At 48.1% G+C, this 18474-nt stretch overlaps 4 protein-coding genes across 7 annotated transcripts; 1 reads left to right on the forward strand and 3 right to left on the reverse strand.

Annotated features, from left to right (window-relative positions):
• Positions 1–876: 876 nt before the first annotated feature.
• On the reverse strand, positions 877–2661 carry LOC120698422 (protein CANDIDATE G-PROTEIN COUPLED RECEPTOR 7-like). The gene has a single exon (XM_039982019.1). It carries the CDS (start codon positions 2563–2565, stop codon positions 1186–1188), a length of 1380 nt encoding a protein of 459 aa, XP_039837953.1. The 5' UTR covers positions 2566–2661; the 3' UTR covers positions 877–1185.
• Positions 2662–5483: 2822 nt separating this feature from the next.
• Positions 5484–7190, reverse strand: LOC120700733. The gene has a single exon (XM_039984971.1). It carries the CDS (start codon positions 7188–7190, stop codon positions 5484–5486), a length of 1707 nt encoding a protein of 568 aa, XP_039840905.1.
• Positions 7191–7254: 64 nt separating this feature from the next.
• Positions 7255–10624, reverse strand: LOC120700734. The gene is made up of 4 exons (XM_039984972.1): positions 10483–10624; positions 7858–8187; positions 7527–7783; positions 7255–7443 (listed from the first exon to the last, which is right to left on the reverse strand). The coding sequence occupies exons 1-4, from the start codon at positions 10622–10624 to the stop codon at positions 7255–7257; spliced, it is 918 nt and encodes a 305-aa protein (XP_039840906.1).
• On the forward strand, positions 10230–16804 carry LOC120698423 (phosphatidate phosphatase PAH1-like). 4 transcript variants are annotated; one of them, XM_039982020.1, is made up of 12 exons: positions 10230–10427; positions 10966–11085; positions 11244–13265; positions 13346–13926; positions 14004–14077; positions 14590–14674; positions 14788–14874; positions 15065–15137; positions 15346–15389; positions 15538–15666; positions 15746–15844; positions 16335–16804. In XM_039982020.1, the coding sequence occupies exons 3-12, from the start codon at positions 11333–11335 to the stop codon at positions 16389–16391; spliced, it is 3162 nt and encodes a 1053-aa protein (XP_039837954.1). In that variant the 5' UTR covers positions 10230–10427; positions 10966–11085; positions 11244–11332; the 3' UTR covers positions 16392–16804. The 4 variants fall into 4 exon arrangements, 3 of the variants coding, with proteins under 3 accessions (XP_039837954.1, XP_039837956.1, XP_039837955.1); XR_005684837.1 differs by lacking the exon at positions 16335–16804 and having other exon boundaries at positions 10271–10427; positions 15597–15666; positions 15746–15777; XM_039982022.1 differs by lacking the exon at positions 10966–11085 and having other exon boundaries at positions 10280–10427; positions 16335–16802.
• Positions 16805–18474: the final 1670 nt, after the last annotated feature.

Raw genomic sequence — 18474 nt, forward strand, 5'->3', positions numbered from 1 at the left:
GTTGACTGCCGAATGAGGAAACGTGGCCAATGCTAGCCGTCCTAGCGGCAGGCAGATTGGGAGGGCGCCAGCCGACCGGGCCTCCTGGTATGGCCGGCCGCCTCGGAGCGTCCGTGCAGCTGTGGACTCGTTGCGCCGCCGTGTGGGCGACAGCGATCCAGCGTTCGTTGAGCGCGCGGCCTTGAATCCTTGTCTCCTTGATGCAGCGCAGGCTCGCCGGAGCTCAGAAGCAGGCGCTGTACCAGCGCGGGGTAGCCGGCAGGTCGGCTCGGGGTCAGGTGCTCGTGGGCTGGCGCGTCACCGTCTTCGTCTTCGCCAGAGTTGAGTGCTCCGCAAGCTTCAACAAACAGACACAGTGTGCTGCTTCCTGTGGCCGGTAGGATCAGCAATCAGCCGGTAACACGGTACCGGAACACTGGACATGGAATAATTAGGTGAGGTGCATGTGGGCTGTGGATCAAGGCGCCGCTCACGACAATTATGGTAGTAGGCTACCGCCGACGAAAAAGGATGGGCACTGACTGGACAGTGATGCACCACCAAGCAAATTAGCAAAAGCAAGGTGTCGTGCCCAACTGAAAACAAGAGATGATCTGTCTAATTTAGTTTCCCTGCCTCAATCATGCCAGTGCGTTGACGTAGGCAAAATGGTAGCTACAGCTAGTATTTGACCAAGACTTGCAAACTACAGACAAGGAAGGGATGCAGCAAAGCGTAGCAGATGTTCGGAAGATGTAGGGCAGGGTAGGGCAGGCAGGAAAAGGAATATGCGATTCACACACACGATTACTGGAAAATCATCTGACCAGAAGCAGCAGAGGCCAAACGTGCCAAAATGACGAGGACGGCTTACCGTTACCACAAACATGCAGCAAATTTCAAACTACACCGAAACAGTAGTAGTTGTTGCTCATTGATTTGCATAATTGCAGTGCAAGCAAGAAGACTCATTGAACATGGTATAAGTTAAGTAATCTGCGTTTCATCAGTAAAGAACTAAAACCTGAAATCTACAAGAGGAACAAAATAATCTCACATCCCTGCAAGTACATACACCACTATGGGCTATGTCCTGGCATTTGTAAAGTATGATCAAGATCACAGGGAGAGAAGATCAAACGAACGTGGCACCGCGACCGAACCCGCAGCTAAGTTCAACCGATTCTTGTGAATCGATGCATCTCTTCATAGCTCGAATTCCTCTTCCCGAAGCACCATCTCTGCGGCCTCCTCTTCTTCATCATCGAGGGAGAAGTAGTGGCTCTTCTCGGCTGGCTTGAATGTGTAGAACATGAACAGGTAGAACGCCAGGGTGGCCACCTCCTCTGCCAAGATGCTCACCCACCGGTACTTGTAGCTGGCAACGGTCTTGAGCGCATACACGACGATCCTAGTGAAGTACAGGTACCCAATCACCACGACGTAGAACTGCCGGAACAGAGTGAGCTTGGAGAGGTTGCGCGCCGCCTTGCCGTCGGTCTTGGATGTCTCCCTGAGCGACCGGATCGACCACACAACCGGGAAGAGCACCGCGCAGCAGCACGCGACGTCCACAAACAGCAAGATCTGGTTCCATGTCACCCAGCTCTGCAAGAAGGGCCCGGTCTCCCCAATCACAGCTGCGGCGATGTTAGCGGTGACCTGGAGCGGGATCACGGCCATGAGCACCTTCTTCTCCCGGTCCTGCAGGACGGGCTTCAAGAAGGACCAGCCGGTGCCGACCAGCGCGATCACCGCGAACAGGACGACGCCCTTCACGAGCTGGAAGAGGTAGAAGGCGACGTCCCAGCCGTGCGGCGTCCCGGTGACGCGGATGTAGTGCTGGTCCTCGGCGGCGGAGAGGCAGTAGAGGAGGCGCGCGACGAGGAGGCCGGACATGAGGTGGTGGATCTGGTGCGCGTTGACGCGGTCGCGGGAGAGGGTGAGGTGCCCCCAGGCGGCGAGGAACGCGGCGTAGCACAAGGCGAAGAAGCCGTAGATGGCCGGCACGGGCGCTTGGCCGACGGGGAGGTAGTCCTTGCAGCCGTCTGCGTTGACGTTGTACATCTCCGTGCGGACGCGCATGGAGACGAGCGCCTCCGGCGCGCAGTTGGCGAAGAAGAGGGTGTACTCGTCGGGGCGGGTGACCGGGAATGACTTGTTGTAGTGGCCGCCCTTCATGTCGTGGAAGGTGAAGAGCTTCTTGACGTAGGGGCTGGAGAGCACGCACCCGGCGCCGGCGCCGCCGGAGCCGCCGTCGGGGTCCTCGCCGCCGCCGTTGGTCGCCGCGGCGCGCTTCTCCCGCGAGGGCCCCTCCTGCGCCTCGTCGATGGCGTAGAGGAGGGACTCGTCGGAGAGGAGGAAGAATCCCAGCTGCTTGAGGTCCGCCCGCGCGACGGGGGAGGAGACGGCGGCGCCCGTGACGACGATCCGGACGGCGCCCGACTTGGAGAAGCCGAATTTCTCGAACATGATGGAGGCGCGCGGGTCCTCCCGGAAGGACTCCGTCTTGATCTCGGCCGCCGCGGGGAAGGCGAGGGATCCCGCGACGGCGAGGAGGGGGAGGAGGAGGCGGCGCGCGGCCATGGCGGGAGCGGCGGCCGCGGCGAGATCTGTGGGGGGGACGGCGGCGGAGGATGGGGGCGAAACGAGTGGGAGTGTGTCGGTGACGGGTGAAGCGTCGGACGGGCCTCTTTTTAGTAGCGAAGTAGGCGTAGGGGTCGGATGCGCTTTGAGATTGGTGAGGGTCTGTTTTTTTTTTTGAGTTAAGATTGGTGAGGGTCTGGTGGGCGTTTGACTTCAGACTTAGCAGGTGACCGGAAAGGGGACAGAAGTAGAGACCTTTTTTTTGTTTTTTTTGCGCAGAGCTCGTCTAGCTGGGTCTGGGATAGAGACAGACTTTTTTTTTCGGGGTAAACAGAGACAGACTTTGTTAGCAATTTTTATTGAAAATTTTGCAGAATTTTATTTTTTCGAATGAATAAATCTAAAAAATAAAATTTTACAGTTAAAAATCTATAGGTTCTTCTTGCTCATTCCCCTGTGATAAAAAAATGATTGGCACGTTTTCGGGTCGTAGGGCGGGACGGTTGGAAATTATGTGTACTTCAAAACTGGAAATGTGCGGAACTTGGTTGACAAGAACCTTAACTCAGTCTTGTTTTTTTTTTTGAAAATCTCATCCTAGCGAGTCTTGCTTGTTTTTTGGTGCGTGCGCGTGAACAAAAATGTCTGGCCGGAGCGAGAAATGAGGCTGCTCACCAGGCTCAGCGCACAGACCAAGCCCGGTGGTGGTGATCTTTTACCCACAGGCCCAGAGAGCCAGCTCGGGCTCGAGATTTTTTTTTTTAGCACAGCTCGGGCTCGAGATAATCTGTGTTATTCGTAGGCTGCTGCCGTAGGCCCATATTTATAACAGCGAACCGCCGCCCAGAGGGGGCCATTCTATGTAGGTGCACATACATCAGCACATTGATTAGGCTTACCTGTTGTTCACGTGCACATTGAATTGTTTTCAATCCTAGATAGTACTCTTCACTTCTCGCTTCCGCACTCCTAATTTCTGTTTAGCATAGTACAACCATCCAAATCTTCAGCTAGCTCTACTCCTCCACAAACATCTCATTCTAAAAGCCCCACGACACATAGCTGGAATGGACAGAAATAATCCTCGCAAAAAAAAAAGGAATGGACAGAAATAAACATCACATGAATGCAGATAGTGAATCATATATGGGGATCACACCTGACAAGTCTGCAGAAAAGAGAAAAACAAAGAACAAAGTAGAAGCGCAAGCGCCACTCAAGTTGATGCATTCTACAACATGCCTTGGAGCTCAATTTTTTGTAGATAGGACATGAGGAGCTGACACAACATCCGGTTTAGATTTTCACAGCAAAATAGTTTTTGAATCATAAATAGCGGAGGATTCATAATGGGCAAAATGACTAACTAATGTGCTGACATGTACAGTATATTTCAAATATACGTCTGTTGAATAATTAGGTAATTATATAATTAAATTCTGAAATAAATAATTATGAACATAAATGGATTTAGCATGAACAATTTTATCATACTAGTAGCAAGACAAAACAGAACCTTGATTCTTAATTTTGGAAGTTATCTGACTTTTAAATTTTATAAAATCGAGCTTTCAAAATCGAAAGTAAGGTGAAACAAAGGCCTACGTAGCTGCGATCGCCGTCAGTCTCGCGCCATCGGGCGGCGGCCGCGCGTCGCATCTCGCGCTCACGCCCAGTCCAGTCCGCATCAACGATCTATCCTTTCTGAAAAGTCATCAACGATCGATCTTGCTCCGGCTCTTCTCGCTGGTTTCCGCTGCCTCGCTCACGTCGCTCGCGTGCTCCAGGACGCATCGCAACGCAACCCTCCCATACGGCCAGATCCAGAAGGACTAGCCGGCTGCCACGGCATCCCCTGACCACACGGTACGGCGGCGGCGACCACCACCACCGGGCCCGCCCGATAGCTTCCGGAAACACACCGCCAGCCACCAGGTCGCGCGAGCGCAAGGTTGCTTCAAGCCAAGCCACCACATCCTGACATCCACGGACCCGCACCATCCGCGTTTCCGTCTCGCACGGCGCGAAGCAACCTCGAGGGGGGCGCGGCGGCGCTGCCTGGGCGGCGCACGGTTCCACGCCGGCGAAAACGGGAGGGAGATGACGGGTGCGCGACTGCGCGTACGGAGGAGTTCCGAGCCGGAAAGCAAACCGTTGGGTTTCCGGGTGGAGAGGTCAGAGGTGAGGTGAGGGCCGGGCATATTCGCACGGGCTATACCGGACATGCCCATTTTTCTGGACAAAACGGGGGAGCCGCGCCGCGCACGCGGGCGAGATCTGCACAGGGTTTACCTTTTCGTTTTTTTTTCGAATCCCGCCGTTTGCCGGAAACGAAATTTCGGTCGAAATTTTGCCGAAATTCGCTAATTCCGAACGGAAAGTGAATTCAAATTCAAAAAACGAAATTTCGGTGAATTCCGACCGAAATTTCGGTGATTTCGACCGAAATTTCGGTGATTTCGACCGAAATTTCGGTTTTGTCACCGTAAAATGATGCAAATTAACAGAAAATGATGTGTATATATGGAAAAATTGAAAATTTTGGCAAAATTTCCCCTGATTATGTGTATATTGACAGTTCATAATGCATAACATATATATAACTCCACAAAACAATGACAAATACACCATTTAACACATAACTCATGTCCAAAGTCCACACATACAACGTAATACATCCAAAGTCCATTAGAATTATTACACATAACTCATGTCCAAAGTCCACACATAGAACGCAATACATCCAAAGTCCCTTAGAATTATTACAATCCAAAGATACAACAGAGGCAAAGACATAGTCCAGAATAATCCATGTAGCATATTCTCTGCATTTAAATATTTATGTGAAATAAATTGAATAAGTAGAGGAAGCAAAACGTATAGATAAGTTCTGTTGATAGGATAAGTACCTGCATTCTTCAGTCCTCAAATCTCTCTCCCGGTGGTCCCTCATACGGCTCGTCTGTTGGTGGCAAATACACGTACGTAGGTGGGCGATATTGCAACTGTGGAGCTCCATATGGTAGGTAGCCGTGATAATCCAAATAAAGCAATGCTGCAACTGCCTGCGGAAGTGGCGGGTTCACCACCCCTGGTGGTGGCCACAGAAAGCCCCCTGCAGGGGGAGAAGTACTGTAAGGGTTGTAGTACTGACCACTGGAGGCAGAGTTGGAGTTATCTTCATCATATGCAAGTGGGGCCTGCCGACCATGTCGATGTGTCGATGTTGTTTGTCGTTGTGAAGTAGGTGCTCCATGATCTGTATCTTGTGTTGCATGGGTGAAGTCCTCCTCCCCCGTGAACCTTATAGTAGGAGATATACGATAACCACCACTTTCGTTGCCATCATTGCCATCACCTTCACTGCTACTGGAATCATCATCATCATCATCATCATCATCATCATCATCACCAATGTCCTCACCAGCACTAGGCTCAGGTGTGGTATCGTCACTACCTAACTCCTCCTCAGTGCGTGGTTTCTTCCCTTTTCTCATTTCGGGACCAATCTTAGTCTTCCTTTTTCCCAGATGTGTGTCCCCAATTGTTTCTTCGGCCCATGTCTCCACATCTTCATCGTGACCATGAGAAGAGCCTATGTCAGTGAACATCTGGCTCGGCAATGGAGTGTCAGTGAAGTCAGAGTCTTCATCAAATGCTGGGTCTCCATTGGACCTTGATTGCTTCATCCAATCTTGAATTGCTGATGACTGCCGGTACAAAGAAAGATCCATGAAACTGCTAACTGGATCATAGTCATATGGATCGAGCCCTCTAGTAGCACGTTGCAGACGCAAGCGGAGGTTGTAGTTCACAAAGACCAATTTGTCCAATTTCTGGTGGCTCGACCTATTGCGCAGTTTGGTGTGGATGTAAGCAAATGTGCTCCAGTTCCTTTCACATCCACTAGAGGCTGCACACTGCGACAACAAGCGTCGGGCGACCCTTTGCAACACTGGTGTATCTCCCCCAAATGTAGCCCACCAAGCAGCTGGTGAAGTTTTCCGGTCAATGGCCATTCGCCTAGCAATGTCACTAGAGAACTCACCTTGCTTCGTCCTGAATATTTCAAATTCTTGCAATGCAATTGCTGCTGAATTAGTATCCAACATTTTCTCCAGGCCATTGCGCATTACTGCCATGACTTTCTGTGATGTGCCCAAACTGTACTGCACATAAGGGTTAAGAGCACAAGCAGTGGCCATATATGTGCCTGACATCACTGTGGTCATCCTTGCATCTATCACAGCCATGATCTTTTCAAACCGGGGGTAGTCACTGCTGAACTTGCTGGCATATGTCTGCCTCATGTTTTGATACTCCATTGTCACCTCACTCAAATTAGGTGTCTTGTCTGTGTCAGCAAATCTCAAAAACATGTACAGAGGCTCAACATCATTGATCACATACTCCATATTCGCCCACCATTCAAGACTTGTGATGCATTCGTAAATGTACCTTCCAGTTTCACTTTTGAAGTGGTGGGACCGTCGGAACTCAGGTGACACTAACCATGTCATGAACTGGTCCTTCTTCTTATACATGCTTTCAAGGAACATGTAGTTGGTCCCAAATCTTGTTACATTCCACTTGACCAACTCTCCACCGATGGCTTCCCTCATCATGCTGTGTAAACTGTTGGAGTTGTAGAGCCAGCTGCAAATTCGTTGCGCGCTTCGAATACAAGCATCATGCTCTGACCACTTCCCTATGTCCTTCAGCATAAGGTTGATGGTATGGGCAAGGCAAGGCTGCCATGCAATGGTAGGGAACTCGTGACAGAGAATTTTGCAGGCTTTTTTTGTAGTTCGAACCATTATCCGTGACAAGCTGAACCACATTGTGAGGCTCCACTTTCATGACCACTGCTCGTATCTCCTGCACAACATTGCCAATGTGATATGCGTATGGTACTATATTTTATGCCAAGGTGAGAACAATGCATCGATACATGGACTTACCTTCAACAAGTATTGATGGTCCTGTATTTTGTCGGACGCATTGATGGACTTCAAGAAATACATGGTGCCACCGCTATACACCAAGAAATTAATGACCGAATTACGCATAGGCCCCGTCCACGAATCACACATGATCGTGACTCCACATTCATCCCACTCGTTCTTCCACTTCTCTATCTCTTTCTCTATCTCCTTCACATTCTCATCCAAATATTTTCCATCTATCTCCCTCCTTGATGGTATTTTGATTCCAACACCTGCGGTCATAGAAGAGAAAGCATTAAGATCACAATGAAGGATATGTAATGTAGCTCAAAATATACATTGTTACCTTGTTTCTGGGTCTCCACGATCGCAGCTTTAAAGTATGGGTCATCGACTTTCCGGCCGGGAATACCGACAGCATGGCACGCCTTCGCCCATGCCCTCCCTAGAAGCTCTCTTGATGTCCTCCCCTTGACAGTCCATGGGCCGGTATCAATCCTTTGCTGTCGTGGAGCACTGCTCAAACCTAGGTGGTAGTCCCTAACCCTCTCGGGGACTTGTGACTGACTCCTTCTGAACATCGAAGGCTGTGGTCCACCACTGCCTCCAACACCACCACTTATAGATCCAGAAGCAGCTCCAGATCCGCCACCCTCTCGTATCGTGGCCCAGCTTGCTGCATAAAGTCATACTCTTGGCGGGACTGGTGTAAGGCAGCCTGTAGCTCTGCATCCTCGTCGTGCCCCTGGCCACCCTCCTCCTCTAGGTCAGTGTGCCGCCCCCTTGCTGCTTGGTCCCTCAGCACTCTTTCTCGGGCCCTTGCTTTTGCTCTAACCTTGTTCCTGTCCAACAGCTCACTAAAGAATTGCTTAACTTCGATCGGAACCGAAGGGCAGTCCTTCACATCTTTCCCCCTATGTGCCAAATGCTCTTTGAACCGTGTTGCTCCTCCCCCACCCTTCTCCTCCCTGCAATACTTGCATTTGAAACCACCCCCGACCTTTTGGCCATGCTCCCAAACTACGTCTGGCATTGTCCTACAATTACAAAAAAATAGCACGGTGTAAGTTCATGAATCGGCTATTAAATTCATCACTAATATTCAATACAATTCATATCCAAAATGTTTGAATGATTTTTTCTATACATTCCATGCCAAATCAACTAACAAATCCTAACATTTCCTCTAACCCTAGCTTCCCAATTTCCTCTAACTAGCATGAAGTTCATCACATATCAGCAGTAACTAACTTAGATCAACATCAACAAGCATCACCATCGCAAAATACTCTCTCATACCTTTCTTTCCCGGAGCCAGCGCCGAAATCCGGACAGAAGTAGCGTTTTTTCGCCGGTAAGACAGCGAAATCCGGTCGGGATGCAGCGGTATGCCGCCGCGCCTTCCCAGCAGCGGGATCCTCTACATTCCGGCCGAAATCCGGTGTTTTTCCGCCGAAATTTCGGTGCTACGCGTCGAAATCTACTGCTGGCGGCGGCGGAAGGGCGGAGGGACGAAGGGGAAAAGAGAGGAGAGCGAGGAAGGCACTGGAAGAGTGACGAGCTGCGTCGGGGCGGACCTTCAACAAGAGTGCTAATTGCTCAGAAAAACACCTAATTTTTTATCATATTTTTTACATATTTTTTTTACAATTTTTTTTGAATTTTTGAATTTTGAAACGAAATTTACCGAAATTCTACTTCCCGATAACTACCGAACACGAAAAAAATACCGAAATTTCGCCGAAATTTTAAACCTTGGATCTGCACGCCATCTTGGAGATCAGCCTCGTCCTCGTCACCGCACGTGCCGCACGCACGGAGCTTGACGACGACCTGCACCCCCGCACTTGGCGTTGGGGACCAGACGACCAGCGCGTTCGCACGGCGAGGTACCGAGACTGCCCCTGCGTTTTCAGACTTTTCAGTGTGTTTTTTTGTGTGTGCAGGGCATCTTGAGAATCTAGGCTGAGTCGCACTGTTGGAACTTCTGCTTACTGACACCGATCGATTCATAACCGATATGCTTTCAGATGAGCCATTCAGTCAAAACAACGTAAGATTCGTCGCATAAACCGCTCGGCAGACGAGGTGAAAAGGCATGGAAAATTGGAAGAATCTTGGTTTGTCCTCTGAACGAGTCTGAAAACTCCCAGGCTAGTTCAAAGATGCTACCGCTTCTCTTTCAAAAAGAAAAAGATGCTAGCGCCCAAGGGTGAAACTGTCATTTCGGCCGTAAAAATAATTTCGAGCGAGTAGATGCGCCCCGACAGCAACAAAGACAGCGGGCACGCAGGCTTCAGTGCTTCACTATCCATTAATTAAGCATGCCCCCATAAAACTACCGGCTTTAATGAGTCCGCGACGAGTGGGCTCCACGTCGCAGGGAGCCCCCGCCTGGCCCACCGCGGCAGCGTCACGCTATCGGAATTTCCAGGTCTTTTCAGCGCTCCCTTTTCGGCCCCCCCCCCCCCCCCCCCCCCCCCCGGGAAAAAAGAAAACCGCCACGCCCAGCTACACGTAGCGGCATTTTATTTCTTTCGCCCCCCACCGCGGGTCCTCAACAACCCGCATTGAAACCGGTCACTGGCACGTGGGCCCGGGACTCCGTGAGCCCCACATGTAAGCGTGCCATCCGTCCAGGCGGTTCGCGAGGCGTGGGGGTGGAGGGTCCCATGTGCGCCGGGCGCTGCTCGTCAAGTCTCGCCGGCGCGTGCGAATGGAAGGGCTCGCATATAAATGCCCCCCACCCCCTGCAACGGCCGGCCTTGTCCCCCCAATATCCAATTCCGACCTCGCCATCGACGGTGGCGGCGTCGCGGCGGGGGCGGCGCCTCGAAGGTTCCAGAAGCTTCTCGAACGGCCTCGCCGAAGCGGGGAGGGGCCTAAGCAAGCTGAGCCGAATCGCGACGCTTCGAGGTGCGCAACCTCCCCCCCTCTCTTCTCCAATAGGATCCGATCCGATTTTTGGTACCGATCCCCATTTCCACGCCGGCGCCGGCGACGGCGACCGCCCCAGTGCTCCATCTCCCGCTGCCGCGCCTCTTTGCTCCTCCAATCCCGCCCCCACCGCCGCCACGCTCCTGAAGCGAGCCGCCGGCGCCGGTGCGCTGCATCTGCCGGCTGCCTCCCCGCCCGCTCTCGGCAGCTCGGGGGCTCGGCTCCTAACTGCTCTCGGCAGCTTGTCTCGTCCTCGCCCTCGCCCGCTCGCCCCCTCTCTGCGTTGCGGGGACGTGCCCGCGGGCAGCGCCGGCGGGTCAGAGCAACCGCGCAACCACGCAAGCGCCCTGGCACAGCACGCAGCTCCCCCTCCCCTTCTCCAAAATTTTCGGAGACTTCCTCCTCTCCCAAATTTCCCACCCTTTATTCAATTGGATATCTGGATTGAAAGTTGAACTATTTTATCACACTATTAAACATGCAGTTCAATATCATCTCAGCAGTGTCAACATTGCAGAATCTTATCCAACGGCCGCAGCCGCAGCCACACCCTGCCCGAGTGACTCCTCCGGGCACCTTACGCGGTCAGCGCCTCCCATCTCCTCTCATTTTGCTGCGAAGCAAGCAACTGAGCTAGGTAATTCATAAATTCACTTGCAGCTAGCATGCTGATCTCGTGAAGGAAATTGTACCTATCTTTAAAAGGATTACAAATGATCTTTAAGTTGTGATAAACAGCTCGGTTTCAAATCAATTACTTAGTACTTAATCTTTTTTTCACATCATATATTGCAGAATTGATGAAGAAATTGGACGAATCAAGCAACCACGGTCTGGACTGTTGAGTGTTTGATGCTTGGTGACCGTGGAGGGCTCCTGCAGATATGAACGTGGTGGGAAGGGTTGGATCTGTGATCTCGCAGGGAGTGTACTCTGTTGCAACGCCCTTCCACCCATTTGGTGGCGCAGTTGACATCATTGCAGTTGAGCAGCCTGATGGTTCATACCGCAGCACACCATGGTATGTCCGTTTTGGGAAGTTCCAGGGGGTGCTCAAGGGTGCTGAGAAGGTCGTTACCATCACCGTAAATGGCGTTGAAGCCAGCTTTCACATGCACCTTGACAACTCTGGCCAAGCCTATTTCATGCGTGAGCTTGTGCCTGGCAGCGAAGACTCTGGTACAGGTTCAGAAGAAGAAGCTAGCAATGAGCCTGAACCTCCAGCGCGTAGTAAGAGTGATGGGGACCTTTACATTGGTCCTAGTGACAGGCTTGGTAGCCAAGAGTTGAATGTGGAGCATCAAGAGAAGCAAACCAGGGATGAGTTTGAGTCATTTGATGGTTATGGCAGGTTGGAGGAAGCAGAAGATTTACAAAACCAAGCTGATGGGGAAAATTCAGAGGTGGTTCTGGTTAGTGTGGATGGACATGTGCTCACGGCTCCTATTTCTTCAACAGATGAAGGTATGGAGGATGTGCAGTTAAGTGACCCGCAGTTCCATTTGGGACCTGGGCAGAGCTCTGGTGGGGACTTCAGCCGCAGTGGTGAGGTGTGGGATGCTGGCATTTTAGATGATTTATACATATCACAGGAAAAGGTAAAATTTGATTCTGAACATCAGTCAAAGGTTTTAACAGGGAATGGAGAGGTACCAATTGAGAAGGATGAGTTACATCACATCTCAGTTGACGAAGATGAAAAGCTCCATGTGTCTGTCAATGAAGTTGAAGCGCTCTATGTGTCAGTTAGTGAAGATAAAGTTCATGCTGTGTCTAGAAATGAAGATGAAGCTCAAGTTGTGTCTACAAACGAAGATGAGGTTCAAGATGTGTCAATGTCAGGGAACAATGATGAGGTTTATCAACCCATAACCAGTGAAGGTGAGTCTTGTGGGGTTTCAGGGGACATTAATGTGGGTTATCAACCCTTGACCAGTGAAGACGAGTCTCCTGGTGTCTCAGGGGACAATGATGTGTCAAACGAAGATGAGATTCAGGATGTGACCAGGTCAGGGAACAATGATGAGGTTTATCAACCTGTAACCAGTGAAGGTGAGTCTTGTGGTGTTTCAGGGGACATTAGTGTTGGCTATCAACCCTTGACCAGTGAAGACGACTCTCCTGCTTTATCAGGGGAGAATGATGTGGGTTATCAACCCTCAACCAAGGCACATAAAGCTCATGATATACCAGAGAACAATGATGAGGATCATCAACCCTTGACCAATGAAGATGAATCTAGTGATGCCTCAGTGCTCGAAAGAGCCAAGAATCTCCCAGCTAACAAGGATGGAGTTTGTGACCTCAACAACAAAGACAATGATTTGGAGGATACTGGTGCTAATTTTGCTAAAAATGACACTTTTCAGAGCTGCTTGGATCTAACATCACAAGTAGATGATGGGGATTCAGGAAATGAATTATTTTCTCCTGGATCCGATTATCAGAGGGACTCTGAGCTTAGTTTGGGTAATTGTTCTGTTGCTGAGACATATCTAGAGGAATGTGAAACTAAAACTGCTTACTCTGATCAAGATGGTCGATTACAGGAGGGAGTGGATGCTTCAATATTTACCTTAGGAGTTGATAGGACTCGAAACAAAAGGAGCTCTTCTCATTATGGCAAGGGATTTGACTTGTTCTCTGAAGGAGGTTCTCATGATAAGGAACTTGCCTCTGAAACTGAGGCTGCTGGATCCGATGGTTTACAATCATCCATAGCTAACAGTGATAAAGACAAACTGGGGAGCATTCCAGAGCACTCAGAAGAGGAGGAACAGACTAAAGAAGAACATTCTCAGACACAAAAGGGCTTGGGTAAGCACATATCAGGTTGCATATTGTTCTTATTTCCTAAAGATAGTGTGTCATTGTTCCGTTTTGATGTGCACTTGCAGGGGTTGAGATTTCTCTTTGTGGGAACATGTTACGACCAGGAATGGGTCGAGAATCTGCTGAGGAGGCCTTTCAACAGCATCTTGTCCGCGAGGAGGATTTCAAGTCATCTGGATCAACAATTATAAAAAATGCAAACCTTATCGTCAAAGTTGACAATAAGTACTTCCCATGGAGTAAAGTTTCTCATGTCATTCTTGGGAAGGCTGTATTTGGTTCAAACTTCACCATAGAACCTAGTGATGCAATTCGGGTGGAACGTCAGGAAACACCCAATTCAAGAGAAGACTCTCTTAGAATGTCTCCCTCAAGACGTAGATGGAGGCTTTGGCTCAATCCCTTTCGGATAACACGGTCTCTTCAGCGTAGTAACAGTGATTCTTCTGAGGACATTTTCCTTGACTCAGAGACTGTTTTGAGTCCAATGGATGAACAAGCTCTGGAGAACAAAAGCCAGTCACCAAGAAAGCAATTCGTCCGGACATTGATTCCCACTAGTGAACAGGTAGCATCTTTAAATCTGAAGGAGGGCCAAAACTTGGTGACGTTTAGCTTCTGCACCAGAGTTCTTGGGAAGCAGCAGGTTTTTGTGCCTCTATTTCTTAACTACTGTGTACTTTTATTTTAGGATTGTATAATAAATTTGGATTTTTTTACTAGGTTGATGCACATATTTACTTGTGGAAATGGAATGCTAAAATTGTGATATCTGATGTGGATGGCACCATAACAAGGTATTTTCATAGTTTCTCCACTCCTGCATGCTACCCCCAACATTTTGCTTGAGTTGCTTACAGACATAAGTCGTTATGACGGGCTTTCCAAATAAATGCATATTGCTTCACAATGATGTTTTGAGTGACAATATCATGGTGTTTCTGTTTTTACTTTTTAGTCACCATGTTCAATGGTTGAATTTACCTTCATTTGGTAGATGTAATGTAGGGTTCCATGCCTTGTTCGATTACTAGCGATTTAGTCTATTTATTCTCTCATTAAGCTGGACTGTCCTATGGTCTGTGATTTATTGGTTGATGAATTTCCAACAATCGCTTTATATCTAGAACTGTCACCAAATAAATAAAGGTTGCCTTGGGACTAAAGCTCAACTGACTGAATCCAACATCGTGTTGTAGAAATTTTGTGCTTTGCACGTCATTTTCCTTTGCAGTGGGTAGTCGATATGCATGCTTTTCTGCTGTAAATGGCCAAAATCATTGGAGGTACTTAATGCTACAATTTTCAGGTCTGATGTGTTGGGTCAAGTCATGCCTTTGGTTGGAAGAGATTGGAGTCACTCCGGTGTCGCACGACTTTTTTCTGCAATAAAGGTATGATAGTTTCTTAAAATATATTTTTATTTTCTATTATTTTTCATTGCCCTAGGTGGGGTTATACCTAATTTTGTGCTTGTGTCTAAAATAAACTTTTATGTCTCAACCAGGAAAACGGTTATCAACTGCTATTCCTTAGTGCCAGAGCAATTGTTCAGGCATATCTCACAAAGAACTTCCTCTTCAATCTGAAACAAGTATGATGGCAATTGTTATTTGACTTTTGGTGCTGTTTCTAGTACGTGTTTTTTCTAACTTCTACTGATCTAGGCATATATGGCATATATATGGTACGAGGGATTTTGCTTACTTTATTTCTGTATAGTATTGTAAATATGTCTGCAGTTCTTTCCAGTGGATAAATGACAATTATTTCCAATTTTGCAGGATGGGAAAGCGCTGCCCAATGGGCCTGTTGTAATTTCACCTGATGGTTTGTTTCCTTCACTGTACCGAGAAGGTAACATTTTGTTAACAGTTGGATCCTGACATAATTTGCTTACTATGATTTAGGCCAATTGATTTTCCATATCGATTGACAGGACTTATCCTAGCATGGTCAGTAATGCGGCCTCTGGCTCCATAGAAAATAGGCGGTCAATGGCTATATGTCTAATGATAATGTTATTGTTTTTAGCATGATTCTAATATGCCTCTACTTTTCTCAGTTATACGGAGAGCCCCACATGAATTCAAGATTGCATGTCTGGAGGTATATTTCTTTTAGGCAATTCCATTTTTTAGTTTGATGCTCTTGCCAGATTGCGTGCAAGTTTTTTCCCCTTCGGTTCTAAGATCTAAAACTCTGCAACAGTGCTATTGGTGATGTTTTTTTTCATAGATGTTTTGTTCTTTGGCAGGACATTAAGGCTCTTTTTCCTTCTGATTACAATCCATTTTATGCTGGGTTTGGCAACAGAGACACTGATGAGCTCAGTTACAAGAAGATGGGAATACCTAAAGGCAAGATTTTTATCATCAACCCGAAGGTATCTTTATTACACAACGCCATAATCATTCATATTATGTTTGCATAATTGCCTCTGAGCCATATCCATGGGCTTGCAGGGAGAAGTGGCTGTCAACAGTTCTGTTGATGTGAAGTCTTATACCTCCTTACATACCCTTGTCAATGACATGTTTCCACCAACTACTCTGGTTGAACAGGTCAGTTGTCTTCATAGCTGCTAGTGGTATTTTACGTCCACCCCAGGCATGGACTGGAATTATGTTCTACTTGACATATCTAAACATTTTAACACCTAATAAAAAAATCACATAGGTTGGGTCTAGAAGACTTGCTGGTTTCCATCAGTTCCCTTTAGTACATTTTTTCTCATCCAAATACAACATGAAAAATTGAAAAGTTCACTAGCTACATATTTGAACTTGATGCCCAGAATACTTTTTACCAAAGTTTTTTTTCTGTACATTAGATAATAGTTGATTCCATGTACATGAATGCTGCATTCTTTTTCACTTACTAAAGGACACAAATTTAAACAATTACATTTCTACACTTAGATAAATGGACACTTAGAAATATATGCCTGTCAATCCTTGTGGTATATCTATGTAGATTACTCAAAAGATTCATGTGACAAATGCATGTTCATATAATTTTCTTGTGCTGATTATTGGCGATCATGTTATGCAGGAAGACTACAATAACTGGAATTACTGGAAGGTGCCACTGCCAGATGTTGACTTGTAGTGTAGTTTCGACAGATACAGGCGTAGATACCAGTAGATCCTCAAAAGCATAGTAGCCGAGCTTTGTGTACACTAATTCTCAGTCACTACGACCAGTTAGATCCAATCTGTAAAGCCTCTCAAGAGCCCCAGATGTGCGGTTTTGATAGCCAATGCAGATGTTGCCACTTCTTCCTTTCGACGGAGCTTTTCCACGATCATACATCTTTTAGGTAGTGATCTGATTGTCTTCGTCGAACTTGTTGTGCTCAGAGGTTTGGGTGCTGGCTTCTTAATTCATTAGAGAACTCCCACAGCTGGTCAGTTCTCCGAGCTATTTTGTTCTGATAACTGGAAATCCTTGGATGGCCAAACTCGCTGTATATTGTACATCAGTGCATGGAAAATAATCGACATTGCATTTTCTGCTTCATATTCAACGTTTTCTGGTGCTGTAGAAGTTGCATTTGCTGAGGACTTCTGCCTGCCTGGGGTGAGTGGGAGTGGGAGCTGTGGAGGTACTGATGTAAATGCGTCATGTTTCAGATTGCAACTTGCAAGATGATATGGTTCAATCTTGCGCTGACAGTGGTTCTTTGGCAAATGCTCAAATGGTGAAGAAATTTTGACATTGTCAGCTCTTACATACAGGTCCCCAGGTAGAGGTTGGTGGTCTGAGGCGGTACTGGTAGTCGAAGGGGTGGGAGGGAGGGCACAATGCATTATTTCAACTCTCTCAAGGCACTCAAAATGACTGTTTTATCTATACCTATCAAACTAGTGCTGGCTGGATAATTTTTTTTAAAAAAAAATCGTCAGCACAAGCAGCACGTGTAAAAAAAACGTGAGATGGAGCTCTGTTGAATAACTTTATCATCCGGGCTCCTGAAGCCACAAATAAACACAGGAGCCTGATACGAGAGATGCGTTTTTTTATTGGATTTAAATTTTTACACAAATTATAAGCAACATGAAAAGTCATTTGTGAATCGTCTGTTTTCCATTTTGTTACGTGTATCGTTAACTGTGCATGGAACACCATTGACGACCGTACTTGTGCCCCCTCTCACGATAAGCGAGAACACGCCCTTCCTCTGAATGAAAGGGGGCCAGCGCACGCGAATCACGATGCTTAAATGGAGGAGCATTAAATTGTATACCACATCACGTGTCATTAGGCCAATTTCAGTGGCCTTACGTTGCATATTATAAGATATGGTTGAAACAATTGTTGAAACAATTGTTGAAACTATCTCTCCCAATGTATAATTTTATATTATGGTTTTCTAGGGTCTACATCGCATTTAATTTCAAGATTCATAGAGTGTTGGTATTTATGTAGAGAGAGTTTCATCTAGATGAAACTGGTTTCTTATCTTTCTTTTTAAATTCTATGTCATGTCATCATATAATTCTACAAGGCATGCTAATTAATATGTATGAAACTCCTATGAAACTCCCATTGGGAATTGCCTTACAAAGAGAGGAAAGGGAGTTTTATAAGATGTGAGAAAAGTTTCATCCTTATACTTATTCGGCTCAGTTACTAAATTCCCATATACACTGACGTTAGCAAAAGTGCAAAACACACAAGCCGTCACCGAACGGCTGAACGATCAGTCGATTCAGATGCCGCAGCGATCCACGCGAAACTTTCCTGCCCATTCGGCGTCCGTGGTGGCACCGGCACCGGCATGGCAGGGGCGCAGGGCCCCCTGCCCCCATGGCTGCTCGTGCTCTGGACTTGCGTTCAGGAAACGGAGACCCCCGCGGCCTTCTTTCTGGCCACTTCCACCCGCGGCCGCGCGCGGAGCAGCCGAGCAGAGGAGGCAAAGGAAGAGCCTCGAGCGCTGAGACCGCCCGCCCCTTGCTCTCCTTTAGGGAGCCGGCGCTCTGTGCGCGCCCGAAGGAGAGGCCCGGTCGCCCATGGACTGGACGAGACGTCGAGACGGACCACGGGCGCGCGCGAGCCGGGGCGTGGCGGAGCCTGGACAACGAATCGGGGGGGGGGGGGGGGGGGGGGGGGGGGGGGGATTGTTAATCTAGCGAACAGTACTGAAATTACTGTTCAACTAATGGAGATTTTCAATGGCAAGGGGGGCCGG

The sequence above is a fragment of the Panicum virgatum genome, chromosome 3K, assembly GCF_016808335.1.
Source record: "Panicum virgatum strain AP13 chromosome 3K, P.virgatum_v5, whole genome shotgun sequence".
Classification (NCBI taxonomy): Eukaryota; Viridiplantae; Streptophyta; class Magnoliopsida; order Poales; family Poaceae; genus Panicum; species Panicum virgatum.

Excerpts from the sequence above, each read along its gene's own strand:
- LOC120698422 (XM_039982019.1), bottom strand. The coding sequence starts at position 2,565 with ATGGCCGCGCGCCGCCTCCTCCTCCCCCTCCTCGCCGTCGCGGGATCC.
- LOC120700733 (XM_039984971.1), bottom strand. The coding sequence starts at position 7,190 with ATGATGAGGGAAGCCATCGGTGGAGAGTTGGTCAAGTGGAATGTAACA.
- LOC120700734 (XM_039984972.1), bottom strand. The coding sequence starts at position 10,624 with ATGCAGCGCACCGGCGCCGGCGGCTCGCTTCAGGAGCGTGGCGGCGGT. Across the intron at positions 7,784-7,857 it reads CGTGGAGACCCAGAAACAAG|GTGTTGGAATCAAAATACCA; the intron begins GTAACAATGTAT and ends CTATGACCGCAG. Across the intron at positions 7,444-7,526 it reads ACCATCAATACTTGTTGAAG|GAGATACGAGCAGTGGTCAT; the intron begins GTAAGTCCATGT and ends AATGTTGTGCAG.
- LOC120698423 (XM_039982020.1), top strand. The coding sequence starts at position 11,333 with ATGAACGTGGTGGGAAGGGTTGGATCTGTGATCTCGCAGGGAGTGTAC. Across the intron at positions 13,266-13,345 it reads TCAGACACAAAAGGGCTTGG|GGGTTGAGATTTCTCTTTGT; the intron begins GTAAGCACATAT and ends GTGCACTTGCAG. Across the intron at positions 15,138-15,345 it reads TCCTTCACTGTACCGAGAAG|TTATACGGAGAGCCCCACAT; the intron begins GTAACATTTTGT and ends TACTTTTCTCAG.